Source organism: Vulpes vulpes, chromosome 12 (genome assembly GCF_048418805.1).
Source record: "Vulpes vulpes isolate BD-2025 chromosome 12, VulVul3, whole genome shotgun sequence".
Taxonomy (NCBI): domain Eukaryota; kingdom Metazoa; phylum Chordata; class Mammalia; order Carnivora; family Canidae; genus Vulpes; species Vulpes vulpes.
In genome coordinates this window covers 24,788,768-24,810,530 of record NC_132791.1, presented here as the reverse complement: position 1 = coordinate 24,810,530, position 21,763 = coordinate 24,788,768, and the positions used below count along the sequence as shown (strand labels likewise).

At 39.6% G+C, this 21,763-nt stretch overlaps 1 protein-coding gene across 1 annotated transcript in view; it reads right to left on the bottom strand.

Annotated features, from left to right (window-relative positions):
* RIGI (RNA sensor RIG-I) overlaps positions 1 to 16,990 on the bottom strand; it is a 39,017-nt gene extending 22,027 nt beyond the window's left edge. Inside the window, exons 1-8 of the mRNA XM_026008995.2 lie at positions 13,346 to 16,990; positions 11,714 to 11,848; positions 6,667 to 6,848; positions 5,542 to 5,689; positions 4,007 to 4,120; positions 2,480 to 2,578; positions 1,909 to 2,062; positions 707 to 965 (exon numbers count right to left, since the gene is read on the bottom strand). Coding sequence (XP_025864780.1) covers positions 707 to 965; positions 1,909 to 2,062; positions 2,480 to 2,578; positions 4,007 to 4,120; positions 5,542 to 5,689; positions 6,667 to 6,848; positions 11,714 to 11,848; positions 13,346 to 13,451 — 1,197 coding nt within the window. The 5' untranslated portion in view covers positions 13,452 to 16,990. The remainder of the gene's footprint in view (positions 1 to 706; positions 966 to 1,908; positions 2,063 to 2,479; positions 2,579 to 4,006; positions 4,121 to 5,541; positions 5,690 to 6,666; positions 6,849 to 11,713; positions 11,849 to 13,345) is intronic.
* Between the last annotated feature and the right edge of the window lie 4,773 nt (positions 16,991 to 21,763).

The following is a 21,763-nucleotide window of genomic DNA, read 5'->3' as shown; positions in this document are numbered from 1 at the left end:
TACTGAAGAGCTTCAGGGCTCTTGGGCACACCATGTTCTCTCATACCTCTGTGCCTCCAGACACACAGTAGCCTTTCCTGAAAACCATCCAACTATCCACCTTGTACATTCTTGTTAGTTTTTGCCTAACTTCTGTTGGGTCTTGGCTCACTCTCATAGCACACTTACGAGTTTTCACTTCTCTTCTGACTATACCTTGTACCATGTCCATAGTATGCCATCACCATATATTGCGACATAATTCTTACATGTCTGGTTCCCCATGAAACTTAAATTGTTTGAGGTATATGCCTTTTTATATATGTAGCCCCAGTGCCTAGCACAGTGGATAACACAAAGGGGCACCTAATGCATATTTATTAAGTAAATAAATGAATGAACAAATCAAAATTAATCAATGAGGTACACCTAGGTGGCTCAGCAGTTGAACATCTGCCTTTGGCTCAGGGCATGATCCTAGGGTCCAGGATCAAGTCCTACATTGGGCTCCTTGCGAGGAACCTCCTTCTCCCTCTATCCATGTCTTTTCCTGTGTCTCTCATGGATAAGTAAATAAAATCTTAAAAAAATGAAAAATTAATCAATGAGCTAGATGATATGGACTTAGGACCTGAGAAGACTATCCTCAATGTGGTCAGTAGGGTAAGAAAATAAGATTTTAAAAGGTTATGGCTCTTCTGAGGAATCCATCTGATTCTGGAGATACCTGAGGCAGTGGGTCTGAAGATCCTCCAAGTTTCTGATCTAGATAATTAAACATGATCATATTGTAAGGATGGTGTTTACTGGTGTTGTGACATTCATCAAATATCATCAAAGTAAAGACAGAGAGTGATGGAATAGTCCCATTTCTAAGGCAATTCACAAGAATCTGTGGAGTTAAAACGATGATGTCATTGTTCTCAACAATCTGTTCCACTGAGATATTCTCAGATGTTGCTCCAGAAATACCTGCAACTTTGTACCTGGGGAATGACAGAAATTCACTATTACCAACCATGATGTGAATGAGGGGTCACAAAGACATAAAACACTAAGTCAGAGCATCAACTAATTGAGTTCTCCCTAACTCCAAAAGGAATATATCTGGAGACAAGTGCTTAGCATGGAGCTATAAACATAGTAAATGGTTGATAAATGCAAGCTAGCTATAACTGCTAGTAGAGTATGTTAATTCCTTCAAGTCTTAAGAAAAAGTAGTAGGGGCGCCTTGGTCTCAGTCAGTTAAGTCTCTGCCTTCAGCTCAGGTCATGATCCTGGGGTCCTGGGATCAAGCCCCATGTCAGGCTCTCTGCTCAGCAGGAAGCCTGCTTCTCACTCTCCCTCTGCCTGCCACTCCCCCTGTTTATACTCTCTCTCTGTCAAATAAATAAATAAAATCTTAAAAAAAATAAAGAAAATAGTACTTAAAGAAAAGAGTAATATTAAGGAAGTTATAAAATCATTAAAAAGTTAAATGTGGGGGCGCCCGGGTGGCTCAGTCAGTTAACCATCTGCCTTTGGCTCAGGTCATGATCCCAGGGTCCTGGGATTGAGCCTGGCATTGGGCTCCCTGCTCAGTGGGGAGTCTGCTTCTCCCTCTCCCTCAGCCTGCCACTCTGCCTACTTGTGCTCTCTCTGTCAAATTAAAATCAACCGATCTTTAAAAAAAAGTTATATGTGTCATTTAAATGGAAAATTGATCTCAAGTCATTTACTCACTTGGCAAGAGCTAACCAAAGGAGTTTAGGATATCAAGCATACCTAACAAAACAGACTTGCATCCATGAAAAATTAATTACATCGAGATTACATAAAAGCTAAATCTTTTATATATTTTTTAATCCCAGCTTTTCAAAAATTAAAACTGAATACACACCAGTTACATGAAGCTAGAGAAAAAGAAATGGGACCAACTGTTATACCTACCCAAGTCTTTCAAAATATTTGGAGAACACAGAATTCTGCTGTTCATACACTGGGATTTGAATAGCAAAAAAGACAATCTTCCCCTTTTGTCCTTGGGGAAATTTTTTAAGATGATGTTCACATATAAGAAGGGCAACAAAGGTTTTTCCACAACCTTTTAACAAACAAAGAAAAAAAAAGAAAATATGTAACTGATATTATACTAGAATATTTCTACAGAAAGGTCATTATTTTTGGCTCCCCTAAAACCACTGCACCAACTAGTAAACTAAGAATGTCCATGGGTTAACTGCAGCAGAATTTATACCAGGACAGAAAAATGTCAAGCTACCTCCTAGGTAACATGCAAACAGTTAAGGCATAAAGCAAGCTAAAAGAGGGCATTTTTCTTTCTTTCCTCAGGTTCCTTAAAATACCTGGACACTATACTAATAGGAAAGTTTTCTCAAAAGATATACAGAACAAGGAAAAAATGGAAACTTGCCCATTTTATCCCAGTATTCAATAAAAGAAAAAAAAAAATGAAGCAAACCCAGAAACAAACCACTGTAGGTAGTAGCAATCAACTTACCAGTAGGAGCACATATTATTGTATTTTTTCCTTCCTTAGCAGGCAAAGCAAGTTCTAGTTGGTAATTTCTTGGCTTCAGTGGGGTGCAAGTAGAAGCGGCTTATGTAATACAAAAGGAACAAAATTACCAAATAGTTACTGCTCTCAGGAATCAAGAAGAGCTATCTATCATCAAACAGACTGAAATTGACTTTAGCAAAAAGGCCTCATTTAAGAAAATTTAGAATCCTTGTCTCTTGTTAACCATTCCAGCTTCTGCATTGATATGAAGTCCAAAATTCTCCCTCAATGACAAAAGTACCAATGGCAAGAATTCTTTCAAAAAAGCCACAAAGATTTCTTTCTTAAATAATCTTGGAAGTCTAGTAAGGAGAAACTAAAGCAAGAATGGCCTAATTCAGGGCAAGACAGATGGCCACTGCTTAAAAGGAAATGCTATGTGGAACAAAACAACAAATCCCTCCTAGATCTCTGAAAAGCAATAAACTGTAAACATTGAATTTTCAAACCAATCTCTTGCTGAAGAGCAACCATGCTTTATAATTCTTCAGGTTCTCACATGGTATCTTCTCTCAATAGGACCAGAAGTTTCAAAAAATAACCAGAGGCTTTTTCTCACTAACATAAGCATATAGAATGTTACTGCTAGAAAAGACCTTAGAAACCATCTATTGACTCCAACCTATTTTAAAGAAAAGGAAAATTTCTAAAAGGTTAAGTGAGTTTACTAAGGTCCTTTACATGTCAGAAAAATTTAAAGCAACTTACATTCAGTGATTTTTACCCTGAAATAGCAAAATACTTGTATCATTTGATTGCAGAAGTAATTCTTCTGCAAAAATGACATTTCTTCTGCAAAATCCTGGGGTCCTGGGATTTCTTCTCATACTACTCAGAATGTTTTCCCTGATGTCCTTATGTAAATAATATTTTACTGTGGCTCATTATGCAACTTTCTGGTCTCATGAAAAAATGCTTCTAGAAACAGAAGGTGGGCCTTATAACTAAGTATAGAGTACCTTTATGTAAATTAGAAAAAAAGAGAGCCTCTGGGAGGATACAGACTCTTGGTGCATTGTTTGGATCTCAAACTCAGCTAGGTACCTTTGTGCAGTATACAAACATCAATAACTTACACTGCAGCCCTGGGACAGTAAGGAGAGTGAGCAAGCAAGTCACAAATAGAAGTATTTCTTTGGAGAGCAGGGCTGGTTTGGGATTTCACAGACACTAAGCTTCTGGGAGGACCCTTTTTGCGTTTGCATTTTCAATGTAGACATGCACAGATGTTCTTAGTGATGGAAGAAAATAAGGCTGACAACAGCTTTGTAAGAGAGAGACTAATATTTATAATTACAGAAAAAATATCTATTTTAATATAATTTATCTTTTCTTTTAAATAAATGATCTTTTCTTACTTCTCCTTAAAAAACTTTTCATAACACTGTGACTTTTAGCACTGTAAGATGTGTCCCCACACAAAAAAACCTGAAGAACATCGTTATGGAAAAGAACATTGCTGGGTACCTGAAGGTGGACATGGGTCCTGACTAAGATTCTGGCATTCTGGTTCTTCCTTATAGAAAATCTGTACTTCGGAAGTTTCTATTTCATCATCCTCAAGAACTTTTGGTTCAGCATCTGTATGAGACGAAAAAACATCTTAGACTCTTCATCTAATCTGATGATTTTCTCTTCATCTAATCTGATGATTTTCTCGACAGCGCAAGTCCTACAAAGAGGTTATAATACTAAAATTTTCAACTTCCATTCAGATTTCTTACAACTACTCCCTTCACCTTCTAAAACAATTAAAAGAATCTTTTTGAGGGATCCCTGGGTGGCACAGTGGGATCCCTGGGTGGGGCAGCGGTTTAGCGCCTGCCTTTGGCCCAGGGGGCGATCCTGGAGACCCGGGATCAAATCCCACGTCGGGCTCCCAGTGCATGGGGCCTGCTTCTCCCTCTGCCTCTCTCTCTCTCTCTCTCTCTCTCTCTCTCTCTATCATAAATAAATAAATAAATAAATAAATAAATAAATAAATAAAAATTAAAAAAAAAAAAGAATCTTTTTGAGTGTGATGTCTCCATGTGGAGCCTGAGCTCCAATGTCATGGAGGCCTTTATTATTCAAAGTGTGGAACAAGGGCCAGCAATTTCCAGAACTTGTTAGAAATGCAGGCTCTTGTATCTCTGAGTCAGAATCTGCATTTTAACAAAATCTCCAGGTGATTCTCATGCACAGTAAAGAAGCACCACTTAGCAGACATTTATGGCTTCCATTCCTGACCTAACCCAAGAAATCAGATGTGTATTTATACAGACATTGTCTAGAACAACTTGTGATCTAAAGAAGCTTAGGAAAAGCAAAGACCAGGGATCCCTGGGTGGCGCAGCGGTTTGGCGCCTGCCTTTGGCCTGGGGCGCGATCCTGGAGACCCGGGATCGAATCCCACGTCAGGCTCCCGGTGCATGGAGCCTGCTTCTCCCTCTGCCTGTGTCTCTGCCTCTCTGTCTCTCTCTGTGTGACTATCATGAATAAATAAATAAAATCTTTAAAAAAAAAAAAAAAAAAGGAAAAGCAAAGACCAGACAGTTGGATTACCAAACTCAGACTTTAAAAAACAATGCTCTGAGCAGATGTTAGCTTCAGGAAACCACATGATGGTACAGGTATCCTGAAGTTCGAACCTTTTACTCTAGAATTTTAAAGCTATTTCTCTGAAGATCTAAACCCAGAGAGTGAGCTCAGATTCTTCCTTCCCCAAATCCTTTGGGCTAGAGGGCTAATTCTGGGTGAAAGCAGTTTGCCCGGGTCCACCTTAAGGGTTATTTACAACTGAATTACTTCTGTAGGCAAGTTGCCACTTGTCTCCCAGAACTCAAATTTCATGCTGCTCTCTCACTAGAGATGTAGCCATGGGTCTCTGAAGGGCAAAATGCCTCTGACAGTGAGTGAAAGACAGGTGGGAATGGAAGAGACCCTAAGTAGAACTATGAAAAAGGTAGAGCATGTTTTCAGACCCTCCCAACCCTTCAGAGCTCTTCCCTGGAATATACTACCTTTGTCCACAATCCACAGTTGACTGAACTTGCTCTCTTCTGTCTCCAAAGCAAGTTTCAAAGTTTTGGGCCAGTTTTCCTTGTCTGATCTGAGAAGGCATTCAACCATTTTCTCCGCACCTGCCATCAGCCCCTTGTTGGAACAAATCTGAGCAAGACAACTGCAGTTGATCAATCAATCATTACAAAAGTTTTCCTTTTATGACTTTATTGAAGAAATACCAATTCCAGCACTGATTTAAAATCATTCAGTCCTATGGTTCAATAGGTCTTATTCATGATCATTTTTGCCCCATCCAATACAGTGTCTTTTAAGACCCTCTTTCTTTTGTCTTTGTCTTTACACCTGGCATCGCTATGTCAAGCCAGGTGTTCTCAAGTCCTCTGAGATACTGTATCTATCATCATCAGCAATATTAAGAAACAATCCATTTGAAAACCATTCAAAATATGGGTATATTGGCATAGATATTTGGAAGAATATAACAAAATATTAACAATTTTTTTCAGGGTAGTGGGACCTACATGATTTTTATTATTAATCATAATAACTAAAATGTATTGAGAATTTATTATTATGTGTCTGGCATATGTAAGCACTATACATATGTCATCATATATCATCTCATTTAATCCCCATAAAAATATCATGTTAATAAGGTACTATTATTATTTCCATTTTACACATGAAGAAATAGGTTTAAAAAAACTAATTTGCTTAAGATCTTACCACTAGTAAATGGTTGAACTAGGATTCTAACAAAATTTGTGTCCAGAGCCTGTAGGCTTAACCACTAGAATCTATAGCTTTTGTTTTATTTGCTAAACTGTTCAACTTTATTTAAATTTGCAAAGATATTATTCACAAAAGTAATAATTTTAACTAAAAATAGGACAAACCTGAAAAAAACTTGTGACATTAAAAATTACTTGATTCACAACCAAAAATACTATTCTAGGTAATTATGCCTTAGATTTGAAGACTTCTGTGGATTTCAATGATATTTCTCAAGTCAAAATCAGTGGAGAAAACCGAAAACATTTCCTATGTTCAAATAACTTCCCCCCAATTTAGTATTTATATTAATTATAATTATATTAAATATATTAAACTAATTAAATTACCTGTATAATTTCTTCACATTCCTGACTAATTAAACATTCAGATATTTTAGGAAGAATATCATTTGGATTAACTGTAGTTTTAAATTCTGGTTGTAAACGCTTTAAAAGCAATCTATACTCCTCTAGACTTTCAATTTTTTGGAAATTCCAACTTTCAATTGCTTCATAAAGTCCAGAATAACCTGGAAAGAAGAAGAAAATGGGGGCTTTTATAAAACCAACTAAAAGACATTTCAAGATTATTATCATAGAAATCATGTTTGAATGTATAGTTAAGAGAACTCAAAAGAGATCTATAAATCACCTCAATAATTAATGATCTTCCAAAAAGAAAATTCAACATTCATTATAGGCACCCAACATTTTAGGTCCTCTAACAACATTTATCATCTCTTGGGAGAAAGTACTAAGAATAATGTGAAGTCTTACTTTTGGTCTTAGTATAAAATTCTCCTTCCAAAGTGCACCATGGACTTTACCTACAACCTCTGACTTGTCTTCCAGTGAGTTGAATCATTATGCAATTTTTTAAAAAAGATTGTATTTATTTATTCATGAGAGACACAGAGAGAAAGAGGCAGAGACATTAGGCAGAGGGAGAAGCAGGCTCCATGTGGGGAGCCTGATGCAGGACTTGATCCCAGGACCCTGGGATCACAACTTGAGCCAAAGGTGATAGCCACTGAGCCACCCAGGTGTCCCAAATCATCATGCAATTATTAAGTAACTTCCCAGTGCAAGATAGCAAAGCTGGCAAAAGGAAATATAAATCTTAATTCCTGACCCTGAGGAACTTAACCTTCTATATTACTCCCAGAAAAGGATATTAAGTATAATGGGAAATTTAAGGTGGAAAAACAATTATTTCCACCTTTAATAATTCAAGAATGCTTCCATCTAAGGTTCTCAAACAAAATCACTAGATTTGTCTGACTATAAAGCCCACACTCTTCATTTGGCTACAAAGAACCTAGCAAAATGAACACATGGGAACCCAGTATGCAACTAGAATTTCCCAACACTTTTGTGGGAGTGTGCCTTTTCCCTACCCTTCTACCTCCCTGCAAAGAGACTACTACCTTGTATTTCATATGTTATTCTCTTCATTTTTTTAATAGTTGCATGGCATACATTTGATTCCTTCAACAATCTGTGTTCTGGGGCACCTGGGTGGCTCAGTTGGTTAGGTGTCTAGCTTTGGCTCAGGTCATGATCTCAAGGTCCTGAGATGGCATCTGGCTCCCTTCTCAGAAGGGAGTCGGCTTCTCCCTCTGCCTCTGCCCCACCCCCCTTGCTCAACCATGCTCTCTTTCAAATAAAAAAAAAATAAAAATAAATAAAACTTTTTTAAAATAAAGGCTTTAAAAAATCTGTTTAGTTTGACTTGTTTAGAATTTCATAATTATATCCTACTAAATGTAATTTTCTCTGCTTTTTATAGAGTTTAATATTACATTTCAAAGCTTCACCTGTGTTGTCATCTGTAGCTGTGTTCATACATTTTCACTGCAGTATAGTGGACCATCATGTGACTATCACAGAATTTTATCATCCATTTTCTTCTTGAAGGACATTGGGTTGCTTCCAGTTTTGTTTGCTTGCTTTAGTTATTACAATTATTCTATGAATATTTTTGTATATGCATGATGGAATATATGCGTAAGAGTTTTTCTAGGTCACATACTTAAGAATGAAACTGTTCTACAGGGGGATATTGAAGATAATTGAACTATATATGATGCCAAATTGTTTTTCAAAATACTTGTATTAAGTTATACTCTATATAGTGACAGTTACGATTTCCCATGATTAAATATTCTCTTCAAGCCCTAGAATTGTTGGACTTCCTAAGTTTTGCTATCTAGTAGTTAATAAAATGCTATTTTATAGAATTCCTAAAGTCACAATTCCCTAATTGCTATTTGGGCTAAGAATCTTTCCATGTTTATTAACCTTTCCTTATTTACTATTCTTTATAATGTCAGTTCACACTTTTGCCCTGTAGTTGTTTTCTTTCTTTTTCTAACTGACTTTAAAGCTTTTTAACATATTCTAGATATAATCATCTTGGTAATTATATATTTTGCAAATATCCTCTCCCAGTTTGTATCTTGTTTTTTCACTTTCGTGTGTTTTGACATATTTTTAATTTTAATGTCATCAAACATATCAATTTGTCTTTTATGGTTAATGCTTTAATGTCTTGTTTCATAAATCCTGCCATACCTCTAAGGTCATAAATTATTATTCTATATTCTTTTCTAAAATTGTTCAATTTTTGCCTTTTTAGAATTACATCTTTAATTCTTATGAATTCATTTCATGTGTAAGTGTGAATGCAATGAGCTAAGAAATACAAATTTATTTTACATGGATATGTAATTTAGGGTGTTTTTTTTTTTTAACATTATCCTGTTTATAATGGCCCACTGCAATGTTTCTTTAAAGATTTTATTTATTGGGCAGCCTGGGAGGCTCAGCAGTTTAGTGCCGCCTTCAGCCCAGGGCCTGATCCTGGAGACCCAGGATCGAGTCCCCTGTCGGGCTCCCTGCATGGAGCCTGCTTCTCCCTCTGCCTGTGTCTCTGCCTCTCTCTCTCTCTCTGTGTCTCTCATGAATAAATAAATTAAGAGACAGAGAGAAAGAGAGAGAGAGAGAGAGAGAGAGGGGCAAAGACACAGGCAGAGGAAGAAGCAGGCTCCCTGTGGGAAGACCCAAGCAGAACTTGATCCCTGCACCAGGATCATGCCCTGAGCCACCCAGGCATCCTGGCCCACTGCAATGTATTAAAAACCCTTCTATTCCTAAGGATTTTCCTTTCCCAGTTATCTCAAATATATCAGGTTTTCATTTATATATGAGTTTAATTGAAGGCTCTCCATTCTATTTCACTGGTCAGTTGGCAGATGCCAGTACCAATGTTACATATCGAGATGTTACACTGTTTCAATGCCTATGGCTCTATAATAAATCTTGCTACCTAGAAGGGGAAGCCTCAGCCTACTTAATTCTTCTTAGGAATGTCCTGACTATTCTTGGATCTTAATTTTTCCATTTCCATTTTAGAATCATTTATAAATTTCTCAAGCACATGAAAAAGCATATAGGATTTTTATTAAAATTGTATTGAATATAGAAATCAACGTTGGGAGAGCAGATATTTTTATGGTATCAAGTCTTTCTCTCCGTGTGCATGGGTATGTATTTCCACTTAGATAGGACTTCTTTAATATTTTTCAATAACATTTTATAATTTTCTCCATTCAGACTTGACACATCTTTTGCTAGTTTTTCCTTAATACATTTCTTCCTGCAAGGAGCCTGCTTCTCCCTCTGCCTGTGTCTCTGCCTCTCTCTCTCTGAATAAATAAATAAATAAATCTTTTAAAAAAAAAATTCCCCATATAAATAAAATCATATGGTATTGTCTTTCTCTGACTTATTTCACTTAGCATTATACCCTCTAGATCCATCCATGCTGTTGCAAATGGCAAGATCTCATTCTTTTTTATGGCTGAGTAATATTCCATTGTATATATATAGCACATCTTTATCCATTTATCTATGGATGGACATTTGGGTTGTTTCCATAACTTGGTTATTGTAAATAACACTGCAATAGACATAGGGTTCCTGTATCCCTTTAAATTAGCATTTTCATTCTCTTTGGATAAATACCTAGTAGTGGAATTATGGGACCATACGATAATTTTATTTTTAATATTTTGAGAAACTCCATACTGTTTTCCACAGTGGCTGCATTAGTTTGCATTTCCACCAACAGTGCATTAGGATTCTTTTTTCTGCACATCCTCACCAACATTTATTATTTCTTGTGCTTTTGATTTTGGCCATTCTGACAGGTGTGAGGTGACATCTCATTATGGTTGTCATTTTCATTTCCCTGATAGTTAGTGATGCTGAGCATCTTTCCACGTGTCTGTTGGTCTTCTTCGGAAAAATGTCTATTCGTGTCTTCTGCCCCTTTTTTGGAGGGGAGGGGTTTAGCCAAACTTTTTATTTAGTATTCTGTAGTTGCTTAGCATTCTGCCGATTTTTTAATCAGATTGTTTGACTTTGGGGCAGCCCCAGCGGTTTAGCACTACCTTCAGTCCAGGGCCTGATCCTGGAGACCCGGAATTGAGTCCCACATCAGGCTCCCTGCATGGAGCCTACTTCTCCCTCTGCCTGTGTCTCTGCCTCTCTCTCTCTGTGTCTCTCATGAATAAATAAATAAATAATCATTAAAAAAAAAAAAAAAAGGTTGTTTGACTTTTTGGTGTTGAGTTGTATAAGTTCTTCATATATTTTGGATATTAACCCCTAATTGGATACATTTGCAAATATCTTCTCCCATTCAGTAGGTTGTCTTATTTTGTTGATGATTTCCTTTGCTGTGCAAAAGCTTTTTATTTGGTGTAGTTCCAATCGTTTAATTTTGCTTTATTTCTCTTGCTAAAGTAGATAAATGTAAAAAAATGTTTCTATTGGGCAGCCCTGGTGGCGCGGTGGTTTAGCGCCACCTGCAGCCTGGGGTGTGATCCTGGAGACCCGGGATTGAGTCCCACGTCAGGCGTCCTGTGTGGAGCCTGCTTCTCCCTCTGCCTGTGTCTCTGCCTCTCTCTCGCTCTATCTGAATGAATAAATAAATAAATCTTTAAAAAAAAAATGTTTCTATGGCTGATGTCAAAGATATCACTCCCTATGTTTTCTTCTAGGAATTTTATGGTTTCAGGTCTTACATTTAAGTTTTTAATCCATTTTGAGTTTCTTTTTGTGTATGGTACAGAAATGCAATTAATTTTTGTATACTGATATTATATCCAATAAGCTTGTTAAACTCTCCCAATAATCTGTCTGCATATTCCTTTGGATATTTCAGGTAGGCAAATTATGTCATGACTGAAAGTAATCTTTACATTGCCTCAGATTAAGCAACATGAAGCACATGAGGATAGCTCAAAATTAATAGCATTTCACTTTTACCGCATTCTGAAACAGTCAGGTAATAAATATCCTGATTTATGAGTAAGAAGAATGAACTAACCTGCATGACCAAGGGCATCCAAAAAGCCACGGAACCAGCCTTCCTCTTGGAGCTCCAATAGGTACTTAAGAAAAAGTGAGGCAGCCTCCATCGTGCCTTTATTGTTCTTCTCAGCCTGAATATACTGCACCTCATCTACAAATAGAAGAGTGGCTCATCAAACTGCAGAACCACTAATCACTGAAGAAAAAAAAAAAAAAACCTTAAAAGGGTTGTCAGATTTTCTCAAATAGGGATGGCAAGGGACACCTGGGTGGCTCAGCAGTTGAACGTCTGCCTTCAGCTCAGGGCATGATCCCGGGATCTGGGCTGGGGACCGAGTCCCACATCCGGCTCCCTGCAAGGAGCCTGCTTCTTCCTCTGCCTATGTCTCTACCTCTCTCTCATGAATAAATAAAATCTTAAAAAAAAAAAAATTGGGGATGGCGATTGTAACAAATCCCAGGAACTGCAAGAAGGCAGCAAAGTCTCTGTTCAGGCAGATGATGCCCATTCTTCATCAACCTACCTTCCTTCCACCCTGCATCCTCTCTAGAAATTTCTTCTAGTTTGGTGGGAAGTCTGGGAACATATTCTAGGGCAATCCTTTAAAAAGAGAGTTTCTTAACAAATGTGTGGAAATAGTATACCCACAATAAAGGAGATGGGACCACTCCATGGCATCTTTAATTACACCAGACTCAGAAAGCAGAGTTAGAAATACTTTCATGGTCCTCTTTCCAGGTTTTTGCTTAGACAGTATGAAATATGGGAGAAAAAGCAAGAGGAGCTTAAAAAAAAAAAAAAAACAAAACAAAACACAAGGCCGGGGAACAGAAAACTATCCACCAAACTGCTGGTGGTCACATGACTTTGTACACTAACTCCATGGGGCAATGACCAAATGGTTGCCTTCACATGTCCTGCCACTTGAAGCCTGAAATTTCTGCACTTGGAGCCTGAAAACGAGTGACCAGATCCCCCTTTCTCCTTTCAGCTCCTTCCAGTCGTCACCTCCTTTTTCCTCTTTCCTCAAAGCCTCTGTTCCTCTCCAGTGCAGTGCACCTGGATTCAAATTAACAAAGATCTATCATCAGGTGTCTCCAAAATCTAGACAGAAACACCTGAAATGAAGCCGGCAGCCATTCAGTCCAGAGTCTCTTACGCCTGGCAAGCTTCCAGTAATTCCTAAGTGCAAAGAAGACTCGGCAAGAGTCACTGTCAATTACCTTGAAGCATTTTGCAATCATTTACATACTCAGCAGTCCCCACCCCCACAAAATCTTGGGCTGCAAAGTATTTTAAAGAGGGACCTACATCTTACTCCTGAATCTCTACTGTCACTACAAAGCTGAAGACACGGTAGACATTAAGCATTAGAGAAAGTAAAATGGACAATGGTTTGTTTCCCCCTTCTTGAACCTAAATAGAGGGGCACACCTACACAAGTCATTTCCCTTCTCTGAAGCTGTTTCTCCATCTGGACCCCTAAAGGCTCCTCAGACTGTCCTGGCGAACTCCAGGCTACAATCCTGAGGATCCTGCCTCAACATCCGCGTTCCTAGCATGCTACTTGTGTTGATTAAAAGGGGAGAACAGAGTCCTGAGTGGTTTCCTTGCTCCGAGGGGCAGGCGTCCCTGGGGACCACTCACCATCCTTAAACCAGGGGGCCATGTAGCTCAGGATGTAGGCAGGGTCCAGAGTCTTGATGACATAGTCCCGGAAGGCGTGCAGGTTTCGCCGCTCCTCGGCCGTCATTCTGCAGCTCAGCTCCCGGGGACGTCCGCACCTCGCCCGCGCTCACTTAAATGCCTGTGCCGGGCTTGCAGGGATCTCGGGCAGCCGACGCAGACCCAGCGCTGAGAGGCGGGGCCGCCGCCGGGGAACCCCAACTGCGGATGGGAAATCGAAACCGCAACTGGCGGCCGCGGGCCAGGGGTGTGGGGGTGCGCTGCCGCTGCCCCGCCTCCCGGCCAACCGCACTCTTCCCGAGCTTTCGTTTCGCGTCCTCCGAGTGCCTGGCTTGCCAATCTGGAGGCGCCCGCGACCGGGTCCCTCTGGGTCCTCCGGAAGGACCGAGGACAACCCCCCGGGAACTTTTCGGATTATCATTTGGGGTTTCTTTTTCCCCCCATTTTGCTTTTATAGCAAAGTTTAGATTCAATAAAATGCGCAAATTTTAAGTGTACGATTCCATGAGTTTTGAAAAATGTATATGGGTGGTAACTGCTTCCCCCAGGGCGTGTAGGTCCTATGGTAAGTGAATGTTTAACTCCACAGAAACCTGCCACCCGTTTTCGAAAACAGACGTACCATTTTGCATTCCTAGCGGTAGACGAAGAGATCCAGTAGATCTATATTGGTCAATTTGCCATCATTGTCTATCATTGTGGATTTGACTTTAACTCCTCGAACAGTTAACGTGAGCATATTTGCATGTGTTTATTGGCCATTCATCTTCTTTTGTGAGGCATTTGTTCCCATCTTTTTGCCTGATTGTGTTTCCTTTATATTATAGATTTACAAGTTATTTATTCTGGAGATGAGCCCATTGTCGGATGCATGTATCCCACCCAAATACCTTCTCCCAGACTGTGACTTACCATTTCATTTTCTTAAAAGTGTCTTTCAAGCAAATATGAAATGATAACAAAGAAAGCAAATAGGGTCCGAGACAGAAAATAATGGAGATTGGAAAAAATTATTTTAATACAGTGGTAAAGGCATATAATATCTCTGGGTAGGTCACATTTCAGCTGAGTCCTTAAAAATGGGGGAGGAATTAACTATTCAAAAAAGTAGGAAGAGAGGGATTCCACGCAGAGGGACAGAGAGCACAAATGAATCAAAGAAAAAAAAGGTGAACAAGGGATAAATGGCATGTAGTGTTGCTGCATTGGTAAACAGGGCCTTGTAAGGCAAGGGATAAAGTACAATAGGAACACATAGCAGGACTTTAAGGAGTAATTTGATCACATTTTTAGAAAAGACTTGCCCCCTGGCTCCTATGCAGAACAAGTGTATCAATGAGAGGAGACTCAAGTAAAAGATGATGGGATCACAGATAAGGACAGTAGACATGGAGAGTGTAAGAAATGAAATGTTTCAGATATACTTTAGCAATAGGAGTGAGCAGCAGTGGAAAGGAAGGGGGGAGGGGAATCAAAGCTACATTCCAGGCATCTGGTTTGAGCAACTAGAAGAATGGTAGCACCATGACTAAAATGGAGAAGACAGGTTTACAGCTTAGTCTAGTCCAGCGTGGCAGACAGACAAAATATATAAGAGTAAGTTCAAGAAGGAGAAATAAAGCCAGATAAGAGAATAGAGAGTCGTGAGGGCTGCTTATATCAGATGAACTAAAGGGGATGACCTAAATGAAGTGAGAGAGCAGGTCATTTGGGTGAAAAAGCATTCTACTAAACAAAGTGCAAAGGAGGAGAAGGAGAAGGGGAAAGGAGGAGGAGAGGAAAGGAAAGGAAAGGAAAAGTAAAGGAAAAAGGAAAGGGGAAAGGAAAGGGAAAGTAAAGAAAAGAAAAAAGGAAAGGGGAAAGGAAAGGAAAAGAGCACAAAAAACCCAGGAGTGAACCAGGCCTGTGAAAGTAAAAGAGGTGAGCAGAGTTGCTAGAGTGAAGTGGTCTGAGGGGAGGAGAGGTGGCCAAGGCAGTTCACATACAGTCTGACAGACGACAGGACGACAACTTTGGCTTTGGATTTTATATTAAATATGACAGGGAACCATTGTAGGATTTTAAGAGGAAGTAGAAGATCTGTTTTTAAAGGAGCACTGTGGTTGACTGGAAGAAAACAAGCTTCAGGGGAACAGGTTGGATGCCGAGTAACCAGGTAAGAAGTTGGGACCAGCACCAGAGAGATGATGGCATCTTGGATCAAGAACAAACCTGTAGAAGTGAAGTTGCAGGATATATAATTCTAAAATCACACAATTTGGTGATGAACTGGATGTAGGACATGTGAGAAAGAATAATTCCTGTTTAGCTTGAGCAGCTGCATGAATGGTGGTACCATCACTAAAGTGGACACTGGAAGATAGATGGGCAGGCTTGGAGGAGAAAAATCAAGAACCTGCTCGTTTGCCTGCTTAGAATGATCCACAGGCAGGGCTTCTCACACATGAATGCCCACATAGGTCTTTTAAAGTGCAGATTCTGACCTTGTAGGTCTGAGACTCTGCATTTCTAACAAGCCGACACTGATGTGATGCTGATGCTGCTGGTCCACAGACCTTGTTCTAAGTAGCAAAGTAACTAAAAAAAACATGAGATAAAAGAAAAATGGAGGATACTTCAAAAATCAGTATTTCTACTAAAGTGGGGTAAGTGAAATCCTGAGCACACGTGGAGGGAATGACCTAGAACAGTTTTTTTTTTTTTTTAATTTTTATTTATTTATGATAGTCACACACAGAGAGGGAGAGAGAGGCAGAGACACAGGCAGAGGGAGAAGCAGGCTCCATGCACCGGGAGCCCGACACGGGATTCGATGCCGGGTCTCCAGGATCGCGCCCTGGGCCAAAGGCAGGCGCTAAACCGCTGCGCCACCCAGGGATCCCTAGAACAGTGGTTCTCAAACTGTAGTTTGTAGGCCAGTGGCATCAGAACCACTTGGAAACCCGTTAGAAGAACAAATTCTTGACATCACAGATGTTCTGAATCAGAAACTGTGGGTGTGGGCCTCAGCAATCTGTTGTAACAAAACTTACAAATGACACTGATGCATACAAAAGTGTGAGAACTAAAGGCCTAGAGAAAGAGAGCTTCATCCACTGATGGAACAAAGATGGATTCTATGGTAGGTTGAAGGCAAAAATTACAATTCTTTACCTTTCCTAGTATTTACACCTCTTGCTAGAGAGGTATTTTGGTAAACAGCGTTTGCTTACCCAAACTTTGTGCTGGCCAGAACTGCCCAGCCCTATGGAAAGCATGTGATAGAGACAAGTGGGAAGGGTGAGGTATGAAATATATCCATTGTACCAATGAGCAAGAACACTAGAGAAACTTGTCCACTAACGTATGAAGTTGAAGCTGGAGATTGTGTTTTCACCGTGACAGCAATCTGCAGTTACTGATTTCCTTCAAAACACTCAACAGGATGCATGCAGACACAACTGAAGAGTTGGGTTGATCCAGATAGAGGTCTTACTAGGTAAAACTACTAGGAGGCAGGGTCCAGGGTCCAGAGTTGCAGATCTGGCATATGACTTATTTTTAAACAGGCCACAAGCTAAAGATTGTTTTAATATTTTTAAAGTGCTGCAAAAAAAAAAAAAAAAAGACTATATAACAGAAACTACATATAGCTCATAAAGCCTAAAATATTTACTATCTGGCCTTTACAGGAAAAGGTCGCTGACCCCTAAACTAAGTGAACGAGGAGAGACAGAAGGTCAAGAGGGTTGGAGGGTACTGCAAGGGAGTGTCTTAAACATAATCTTGAAAATCATAGCTGAGCATGAAGGAAAGTATAGAGGAGGGTAATTAATAGGGCAGGGTCAAAAGATTGTACTTCCCAGTCGTGTATTCTAAAAATGGTATTAGATATTCTTGTAGGTGGCCTAATCTGCTCCACCCAGTAGAGAATTCCGTGATTCAATGATCACATGAAGGTAACAGTGACATGCTCCAAGAATTTAAAAGTAAGATTAACCTCTTGGAAATTCTGTTTATATCCTACTGCATGCAGGACACTGCATTTGATACAGGAGATACAACATAAAATTGAAGAGGCAAGGAAGTATATGGGACTAGAGGGAACAATTCTTGGTCTCTCTTGAAAGCTTTCCTTCTGCCAGCCTCCTTAATCTTATATTTTCTAGTTTTCATTTATGCCTGCTTCTCTTCTTGTTCTACTCTCTGGGAGAGCTCATCCACTTCTACAACCTTACTAGTACTCCCTAGTTTCCCAGTGACTCCTAAATCACCTCCCTAGTTCCAACCTCTCCTCCAAGATTCATACTATTTCTGGCCACCCACTGGAAATCTTCATCTGCCTCAGTGTCCTCCATGCTGTCCAAAAGAATTTTCTGTGATGATGGAAATGCTCTCTACCTGTATTGGCCAATATGGTAGCCATGAGCCTCAATAAACAAAATTTAAAATTCAGTTCCTGTTTTACTAGCCACATTTCAAATAATATTCACATGTGCCTAGTAGCTACTATACTGGCAGTGCAGCTCTAGGCAGCTCAATATCAAACTGAAATGTCCTCCCTAAACTATCCCTATTCTTTTATTTCCTACCTTGAATGTTATCACTGAACTCTAAGGAATCAAACTTTCACATGGGGGTGGGGGTGGTGGTGGTGGTGGTAAATCTCATACCAGACTTTTCCTTTTCTCATAGCCCATCCTCATCTACTCAGTACTCAAATTGGGTCTAGTCTACTGCAGAAATTTACTGAGTCCAGCCTCTCCCCTGGATCCCTATTCTTCTTCTACAGGTCCTTCTCGATTTCTGGTTTGAGCTACTGCAGTTTCTCAAGCAGTGTCTCATCTAGGATTCCCCACTCCACAAACTTCTACATTACTGCTGGTTAAGAACAAATTTAATTGTTCCATTTCCATCTTCTATAAAATTCCTGTTGGTTTCACCCTATTCATTGTTAAACTCCTAGCATTTAGCACAGACTTGAACCACAGGTACTCAATGTTTGATGAATAAATGAATTTTAGAGACAGAAAAGCAGAGAGATATCCTTTTGCCTAGGAGAGAACTGCTTCCTTATTTAAAGTACAGATGGTCGGTCAGAGAAGCAGCCTACTCTAAGCAAATATTAGATACGAAAATCTGCCCCCCTCGTGTCTGTATAAAAGTACACCATCTAATGTTCTGGTAAACATCACAGCTGCAGCTTTTATGGGGATAAATTTATCAACTCAGACCTTGACCTAACAACTTCCATTTTCCTGGTCTCTTGCTTTTCTCAGGCATAGATCCAATGGATTTACCAGCCCCCAATACCCCTGGCAGGTAGAGTAAGAATTTCTTAAGTTCCATGACCTTGTAAAAACCAATCTTACTGTACTTTTTTAAATGGTCTTATCTCACATACTGTTTTCTAATATGTAAATGTTCCAGGCATTGACTAAAAACTCAGAATAATCAATTATTTACCAAGTTTTTATCTTTGTACACGTGCCAGCTGCTACAGCAGAACACAAGCATAGTTTAAAGGACAAGATATAATACCCATGACACAACTCCCCCTTTTCTTCTCCATCCTTTATCTTCTATCACCCACAGTATCTTTCATGCAGAGGACACTTCCAGCTCATTGATCACTAACAATTCCAATTACCTTCAACTCCAGCCCTACCCATTCTAGTTACTTCCAATGATACCTAGAATTAGGCACTCTCAATTTCTTCAGGCTTCTTACACCTACTTCCATTTTATCTATTTGAACCTCACTGGAAAACAAATTCTTCAACCCCCTGCTCACCTCATAGCTTCACTTCCTTCCCTACACAGCTAAGATGCCAGAATGCATCAATTCACCAGTAGCTTACTCAACTCCCTTGTCCCTCCCTCTTTTACTAGTTACATTCAGAACTCCAACCATAAACCATCCATTTATTCATTCACCGTATAAATACTGAGCACATACTATTTGTCCAACATTAGTTTCTGCTTCTGCTCCCACAGTGGTGAATGCTACCAGGAAAAAAAAAAAATCACAAATCTTGGTGTCCCGTAAAATATCCTGTGTCTTAAGGGGAGGCCTCTGGTCTCAGCACTTATCAGTAATTCTTAGCTAACCCTCTCCATGACCCTCAGTGGCCTTTTTCTCATTCCTCTCCTGAAGCCGTTTTATGACCCACTTCTCTCAGAAGACAGGATGACAGGTTTTACAGTATGGACCACCTCATCTCAACACATCTACTCACAAATGTGCATTACTTCAGTCACTTTAGAGTAATAAGACTCGCCTCTGCTTCTATCCATCACGAATCCACTCACCTGTGTTCTGTGCTCTGCCATTCAGGAACTCTGCTGCATGTTACTACTCTGCTTTGCTTTAAACTTTTCCTGGCCCAGGATCTCCTTCCTAGAAAGCTTGTCTTCCCTCCATCCTAAATTTTAAGAACTCTCCTTTGATTTTATACCCCTCACAGCTTGCTTCTGAGCATGGAAACAAGAGCAGTTATAACTGTGTATCTCAGACTAAGATCCTTATCTCAACAGGATTGGCCTTATAAATGGGACCAGAACATCTCCCTAGTGACTCTGGCTCTTTCTCACAAAGTGGCTTTAATAGTTACTGCATGTTTGTCTGACATTTTCCTTTTGCTGAGTATACATAGCTGAAAACTCTGACACACACACACAGGTAACCTTGCAGTCCTGTAAGGGCAATTTTATTAGCCTGTTCTTTTTTTAAAATATTATTTATTTATTGGGGGGGGGGTAGAGACACAGGCAGAGGGAGAAGCAGGCTCCATGCAGGAAGCCTGACGTGGGACTCGATCCCAGGTCTCCAGGATCACACCCCGGGCTGCAGGCAGCACTAAACTGCTGCACTACCGGGGCTGCCCTTATTAGCCTGTTCTGAAATTATTTCAAACTTACAGAAAAACTACAAAAATTAAGCATAAAGACTTCCTACATTTTGATCCTCAATTTTTAACATTTTGCCACAATTTACTTTATCACCATCTCCATCTATATACGCAGTTTTTTTCTGAACCACTTGAAAGTAGGCTGCATACACAATAATCATGATTTAGCTTCCTACATAGGTTTTCCTAAAGGCATCAAACAATGGACATGTCTAAAGAACAGTGCTCCCTCATCCGCAGTCAACTATGATTCAGAAGCCTTTTGAAGTATGTGGAGGTCAATAGTAGCCTGATGGTTACATCACAATGCCTAGGTCATTCACTTCACTTCATTCCTTAGGCATTTTACCATTTCACATCACAAGAAGGGCAAGTACAAGTTATTTTGAGAGACCACATTCATATAACTTTCATTACAGTGTACTGCTATAATTGCCCAACTTTATTGTTATTAATCTCTTCCTGTGCCTAACTTATACACTTTATCATAGGTATGTATGTATAGAAAACAGTACATACAAAGTCAGGTACTATCTAGTTGTAGGCATTCACTGGTGGATCTTGGAACTTATCCTTTACAGGTAAGAGGGTACTACTACATAAGTTCTGGTCTCAGTGATAGCTACATTACAGTAATTTAATCAGTTAACGTTTCGATTGTGCATAGCTCAATGAGTTTGATGCTAGAAATGGACCCATGCTCAGAATTCTGATGAAATCTGGTGTGTGAAGAGTAACCCTTCTCCACTTCCCTTCCCCTACTGTCACTGGTGGGGACATTGGTGAGGACACTGGGGCTGGTGACAAACTGAACCAGGTTATACTTTATTTTTTGTATCTTGGAGAATCTTCTGAAACTTCTGACTGGCTCTGGGTGTCCATCCCACTGGCAGAGGACTGCAATTATTCCCCATGATGTAAGAACCTGCAAGAATGGGCCATCAGCTTACCTTGAATAAATTGTTGCCCCCTTTGTACACACAGCCCATCTTATTACACATTAAACGGGTTGAGGAGGCCCTTGGACTGGCTCCCACAGAGTTTCCTGAGACTGGGAAGTAAAAGTAATAAAAAGTTTTCCTGTTGTCAAGCTGAGGACTGATGAACGAGAAAGTGCAAATGCTTGACTGCATTTCCTTTAAACAAAGGAAAAGTCAAAAAGACACTGAAAATCTGAGGTTAAGATAAAATATCTCATACACACTGAATCAGGTGAACAGCTTAAAAGAATATACTGGTAGGCTAAAAGTTAAGACCATGGAACCCTCTAAAAGCAGACAGCAGGTCCCAATTTTTAAAATCCCTACTATCTAGTCATCCATCAAATGCTTTAAATATTTCCTATATGAAAGAAAACAGAAGTGGTTTACCAGAAATTGTACGTATGGTTGCCAAAGAACTTGCAGACAGGTGAGAGAACACTTAGTAATGAATTACTACAGGCCTCCAAGGTTATTGAGAGCATAAATAATTGAGGGAAAATAATGGA